Consider the following 7,326-nt stretch of genomic DNA (forward strand, 5'->3'; position numbering starts at 1 on the left):
ATCTTATTTCGAAATAAGATATTATCCAATAACCGATTCTACATGCAGTTAGACACAAGTTGTTTATTCAAAACCGGATTTAAAAAAAAAAATATTTTTATTATATTTTGTTTCTCCATTTACTTTACATGTTGGGAAGATAAATATTAGTCAAGAGCAAGTTTTAGGCTATTTACTTGTATAGTAATAGATATACAACTAACTCTTCAACCCCTAACACATCTTTACATAAGATAAATAAATTAGAATGAGGGCTATTTTACAGTTCACTCCACCCTCTGCACTATGGAGAAACCCTAGGCTAGGCTAGGGACGCTTTATACATATAATTTATAGAAAATATCAGATTATAGGTACCATATATGCTATTTAAGTTGTTTTTATCAAATTGTAATTTAGTAAAAGCACTTATTTTTTACTTTTGCTTATTTGACCACAAGACGAATAGACGCAATTTACTAAAATCTAAATTCAATTCAATATAAAGTTACAGTACAATAATAGTTAGAATATTGATAAATCGACATTGGGATATGCTTTGGAAAACTAGCTCCAAAAGGTTTCTAACTGGTTCAGAAACATTGGAAGAAGGTGTCATGTATGACGTCATAAAATTACATCTAGTATGCATCTCTTTTTTAGGGGTTTCCTTTACTGCTTCTCCTCTTAATCCTCCCTTTTAAAAGTATTTTATGACGTCACATATAACACTTTTCAGCGCTAAAGCATGTCAAAGATTAACCAGCTAATTACCTTATTTTTGTATAAATATAAAGATTGTCAATGGCAAAAATTTAAATATTTCTATTTATTTCTTCTTTAGTGTCAAAGTTCACAAAGCTCGTCATTGTATGAAATAATTGTTCTTGTTTATATTTGCTCTAAAATATTTGTTTGTCAATCGGTAGGTTGTTCTGAATTTTATATGTTTTACATGTTAGTGTAATAAAATATTTGTGCTAGTCTATAAACATACAAATATGTAAATTGATTTTTCTTTATATCATAAAAACAATGTTTTGCACTTTCTGATATTTCAACATAGAGAATTCTTATGTACATTTTATATTGATAATATACATACATGCGTTCAATTTAAATAATTCATATAACAAGAATGACATATAACCCATTTAGTACAATGTTACATATTTATAACAGCAATAAAAAATTACAAGATGATATATAAATGAAAGTAATTCTACACAAATGTATGTATTTACTGAATTTGATGGACAGGCGAACATACTTACCCTAATTACATGGTAAATGCGATAAGAACAATTAAATAATAAATACTTTTTATAGCTAACTAATGGAGTTATTGAGTTCGGGGCTTTTTCAGGCTATTTTATTTCCTAATCAAAATCATCGGAAGGCTATACGTTTTAATCTGACCCTTTCCTCGCCATTTGAATACACAGCCCCTAAAAACTAGTGGCTAAGCCATTAATTATACATATCTTAACAAATGTATACACATAAGTTAAAGAAACAAATCACATATAAAAAGTTGCTACTATTAAACTGAATAAGAATAAGTTAAACTTTGCATTGCTTGGGTCATATTACAATTCCTTGTTCATTACATGAACTTCCTTTTATAAGTAACGCAACAAGGACACATAACGTTAGGATTGTTTAATTTTTTACGATTTTATTGAACCCTGACGACTAGGTTCAAAATATACAATGTATTTTTTCCAAAAGTTTTTGATTATTTTTTTGTTTTATACGGGGAAGGAGGGAACTGTCAATCATACTGGTATCCAAAATTTGATAGACATAATATATCATGCGCTGGCTTAAATGCTTTGGGTTCTGCTTTCAAACCTTTATTGGTTGGTTCAAACATGCAGTGTTTAAATTTTTAATTTACTCTAGGGGTAATTTTAATTATGTACATCAAGTTGTCGTCTATTGTCTATTCCCCAAAGACGTAATAATTACAAAGAAGATTTGCTACAAAAACAAGAATGACAACATTCATAAAAGCGAAGCACTGAAACGGTAGGACAAACGGACATTAACACTTGTATAGTATCTGAACTGAAAAATCGGAACATAAATGTATAAATGTCGAATCAAAATTGTAGGTAAATTTGTTGAAAAACTGATTAAAAACAGGATAATGTTTATGGACATACTTACATTTTTGGACTTAATTATAGAGTTGCTTCGCTTATAATATTGTTCTTTGTTGTCCCAGGAATTAATATACCAAAAATCAGATCAAACGGATAATTAAAACACTTAAAAATTTGTTGTTAAAAAAGTAGAAAAATCAACATGTTTAAAATGGACGTACGGACATTCTGGTAATGATTATAGAGTTGCTACGCTTTCTAAATCGTACCCAACTACTACAGGAATCATCATGCAAAGTTTAAAATCGATAGGACAATTCTAACATGCCTAAATTAACGAATAAAAGCTATCTATCTCGGACGGACGGACGGACGTACCGATGGATGGACCGACCCTAATTATAGAAAAGCTTCGCTTTTAAAAAGATCACTTATATCTATAATTAGAAACAATTATCATTTGTAGAATAATTAAAGGTGAATATAGAATTTTTTTATTAAATATGAAATAGATTGGAAATTTCTGATTTAAAAAAATTAAGAATCTTAAAATTTTGTATGACCGAAGTTCATTTATTCTATCCTATTATATATAGTAAGTTTTTTTTGTGTTTCCGTTGAGTTAGGCTAGTGAAAATTACCTAAATATGTAAAAAAATTCCAATACAAGTTAAAATTAATCAATGAAAAAATGCCAAAAATTCTCCCATCCTAATGTGGGAAAGTCGTAATTGTAATAATTGTTGTATTTACATGTATTTCTAAACTGCGTAGCTTCTCTCTATATAATTGGGGTATGTATGTATGCATGTAGGTCAGTCACTGATAATTGACTGCATCATCCTTGATTATTGACTGATACTGAAAATGTAAACCATAATAATATTACAATAGGCTACTTTTCAAAAACATCATATGTATTAATTGGATATTGACTAGAGTATACCTGTAAAACTTTAGTTTTGTAGGACTAGGCATCCTTTTATACCTACTTCTTTCTAAATCATGTATATTTTCAAGAAAGTCAAAACTGTCGTAATGCCATTTCAATGATTTTCTACTGCTTTAAGACTTTCATAAAAAATGGCCGCACCTGACATATCATTGACATAATGTTAATACTAATAATATATGCATGCTATTGCCGCGCTCCTATGATATATGATTGTCCTTGTTTATATGTGATACTATATAATTATTATTGCACTAATGAGGTATATTAAATCAATAATTATCAATAGAATACATATACAATATACATGGTACATATTCAAATAGTAATTGAAATATAATTACTCAAAATAGTAAAATTCAGTTCCCGCCAAATTTTCCACCATTTATAAACATTTCCAGTAAATCTCAATCATAGCCTTTATCACGTCAAACTAAAGACTGTAGCAAACTTACATTTAAAACGTATTTTATAAATGTATTGCGAAGACAAAATGCCTTAGCGCATAAAGCTCATAGATGCAAATCGTTATTTCACAAGAATAACACCATCTCGATCAGCTTTGGCCACTCAATTGAAAAGAATTACGTGTCAGGTATTAATTTTCTGGTATGGCTCCAAAGCCAGTATCTGGATCAAAACTGGTTCTGAGCCATACTGAATAATCATTCATCGTATTTGTATCGTAAAGAATTTTCCACGACATTGGAATTAAGAATCATAAGATTTAAAAACTTTGTTAAACTTATATTAATTTTAACTAGTATGAAGCTTGTTGTTTTCTTAAGAATTTTTGCAAATATGGTTATTATTTTATAGAATTGAGAAGGCTTGAATAAAGCGAAATATATTTTCTACAAAGAAGTGTGTTCTTCCATGTGTAGTTAGCTCTAGCCGCGCGTTTTTTGAGATTTACCATCCATCCATAGAGCTCAAGAAGGTTGTCACAGCCTCCTACACAAGAAGAAGCAGAAGTTAGCGATGCTGTCCACCAGATGCTACGCCCATCTGTTTGAGATGAACATCTACATATCAACATACCCAGCGTCCTTGTGAAGTTATCTTGTGACTCCTTCAGCCATGCAGACTTCTGGTAATGATTATATTTCAAAATTCTTAACGATTCCTGGCTTCAGACTGTTGTATAACCAACACTACAAAATTGTCAAGAAATCCAATAATAAATTTGCTACTTGTGAGTTTTTGCGAAATTGCCTTAACAGTGATGTAATCCCAAACACTTTCAAAATACGAAATAAACCGGCAAATTTTGGCTCAAATGAATTCAAACAATTATGGTATGAAGAATCTAAAGAACAATCAAAACGTTGGATACAAAATTCAATTGATGACATGAATGACTGTTGCTTAAAATTGTACAGGGAACAAGATAAATTGAGAGATAAAATGTTATGTTTAGTGACAACTATTGACAAGCTGAATCTACAAGAATTTTTAGTGAAACAAAACCGAAAACTTTTGTGTCAAGCATTAACAACCAAAAACAATAAGTTAAAACACATAATATCTCTCTCAGAAACTACAGATACGAGCCAACAAAACGTGGACAACACTAGAGTGGGGACCAACAATGTTAGAGTGACAAAAAAAAAAAAAGAAGAATAGACCAGGGGCGAGACAAAGAAAATATAAATCAACAATACTTAAAAGATTACAGAAAAAAACACCAGTCAACATTGTGTTTAATTACTCCAGCATTGATTTAAGTGATGCAGCTATTCGAGCTCTGAGCAAAGGTCTAAATTTTTGTATCAAACCTCCAAATATAGATATGACAGAAATTTTATCAGATCATTTAAAATTCAGTCGACGAATGCAATGGGCAGAACAATTCTACACTGATGATGTTGAACCTGAGGACAGTAATTTTATTCCATCAATATTTAAACAGGAGAAGACAAATTTTCCAAATCGTGGTAATGTAGCTAAACCATTACAAACTTTCCTTAATACTGTAGAATCTAATTTACAAAACAGAACTCTGTGGAACAAAAAACACCTCAATCCAAAAATTAGAAATCTACCAGAGGACGAATTTGAGGCCCTCCAGAACCTAGTCAAGCTGCAGAAAGAACGCCAGATCATAGTTAAGCCTGCGGACAAGGGCAGTGGTATAGTTGTGGTTAACTATGATGATTATGTAAACAGCTGCAATCAACACCTTCTTTCTTCTCAACAGCAACCAACTGGGCCACCGCTACCTTACTACAAACCATCATCTGAAAAGGATTTGGATACAATGAAACACCAAATTGTTTCTGTATTAAAAGATGGGCTAAACAACAAATGGATAACAAAATCCGAATTTAATGCCATGAATCCTAGTGACAAAGGCCCAGGCAGGTTCTACCAGATTTTTAAGGTTCATAAGGAACATGAACCTGGCACTATCCCCCCAGGCCGTCCTATTGTTTCTGGTAATGGATCAATTACTGAAAACATATCAAGATTCGTTGATTTTCATGCAAAAAAAGTCATTCATCAAATTCCTGCCTTTATTGAAGATACTCCAGATTTCCTCAGAACACTGAAAGATTTCAATGACTCTGGAAACATTGAAGACACGGACATTCTGGTGACCATGGATGTCTCTGCATTGTATACAAATATTTGCCATGATGATGGAATATCTTGTATGAAATCTGCTCTAGAAAACAGACCAGACAAAACTGTACCAACACTATTTCTAATTCAACTTCTGCAACTAGTCCTCACATGTAATATATTTGAATTTGACAAATCTCTGTTCCTGCAAGCTTGTGGCACAGCCATGGGCACGGCTTGTGCTCCAAACTATGCAACAATAATGATGCATAGTATAGATGTCAAGATAAAAAATCTAGCAAGGCAAGTGGCAGCTGGCAGAAATCCCCTAATTTTACTGAAAAGATTCTTGGATGACCTGTTTATGATCTGGAGAGGCAGTGTGGAGAATCTACAAATGTTTTTAGAATTGGTCAATACACTCCACCCCACAATTAAATTTACAAGTTCGTTCACCTGTCCTTTCCCTTGTACCTATCCTGCTGGATTTGAACATGACTGCTTCTGCCACTCAAGCCGATCCATACCTTTCCTGGACACATTAGTTACCATCAAAAACAAAACCTTGGTCACAGATATCTATAAAACACCTACAGACCGTTGCCAGTACCTGTTGCCAACATCAGCACATCCTGCACACATTACCAAAAATATTCCCTTCAGCTTATGTTACAGACTAGTAAGAATATGTTCTGAAAAAAACACACTAATCCAACGACTAGATGAACTTAAACAACTGCTTCTTTCTAGAAACTACAACCTACAGATAATCAATGGTGCTATTGCCAAGGCTCTAAATATTGATAGAAATGCGGCCCTGGAAAAGAAAGTTAAAGTATCAACCAAGAGAATACCATTTGTTATTACTTTCCATCCAGCTCTACCTTCAATCAGCACAATCCTAAAACAAGGTTGGAAAATAATGGTAAAGGATGAGAGACTGAAAAAGATATTTCCAGAACCACCTTTAGTTGCATATCGTCAGCCTAAACACAGCTCTCTCCGGGAAATATTGGTGAAATCAAAGCTACCTGAACGTGAAAAAAGAAGTGTCAAAGGTATGAAGAGATGTAACCTACCTAACTGTCCCTCCTGCCCTCATGTCCGTGAAGCCAAAGTTGTCTACAGCTCAGCAAATAATTTTAAGGTACCTATTTCTACACCAGTCAGCTGCTCTACAAAAAATCTCGTCTATGTTATAACATGTGATAGGAGAGAATGCAAATACAAACAGTATGTAGGAGAAACGGGGAAACAGCTTAAAGAAAGATTCAAACAACATTTAGATTGTGTCAGATCTCAAAATGAAAACTTGAATAAAACTGCAGTTGGGGAACATTTTAATCTTCCTGGACACAGTGTTGCCAACATGAAAGTATCTGTTATAGAAAATTGCAGGCAGGAGTCAGCCATGTACAGAAAATGTCGAGAATCCTTCTTCATCAATAAATTTGAAACAAAGCACCTGGGGCTGAACAGAAAAATTTAAAATTATTGTTATTGTTATATATTTTTGTTAATGAAAGTAAATTTTGCTAATACATGTTGTTTTTTCTTGTAACATAATTTATACCTATTTGACTTGCAAATTGCAATATTTTTTTAAAAAATGCTAACCCAACCAAAATTTTGAATATTTTCTTCCTTGTTGTTGTATAAATTCTTACCACTGTTGAAAAGTTTGACCGCCAATTTTCATCTGCTAACCCTTCCCCCCCCCCC

The 7,326-nt window shown here is 32.5% G+C and overlaps 1 protein-coding gene across 1 annotated transcript; it reads left to right on the forward strand.

The window, feature by feature from the left end:
- Positions 1 to 4,873: 4,873 nt before the first annotated feature.
- Positions 4,874 to 7,093, forward strand: LOC145314792 (uncharacterized). Its single transcript, XM_080154871.1, has one exon. It carries the CDS (start codon positions 4,874 to 4,876, stop codon positions 7,091 to 7,093), a length of 2,220 nt encoding a protein of 739 aa, XP_080010997.1.
- Positions 7,094 to 7,326: the final 233 nt, after the last annotated feature.

This window comes from Acartia tonsa, chromosome 3 (genome assembly GCF_053477335.1).
Source record: "Acartia tonsa isolate MP-2025a chromosome 3, ASM5347733v1, whole genome shotgun sequence".
NCBI classification, from domain to species: Eukaryota; Metazoa; Arthropoda; class Copepoda; order Calanoida; family Acartiidae; genus Acartia; species Acartia tonsa.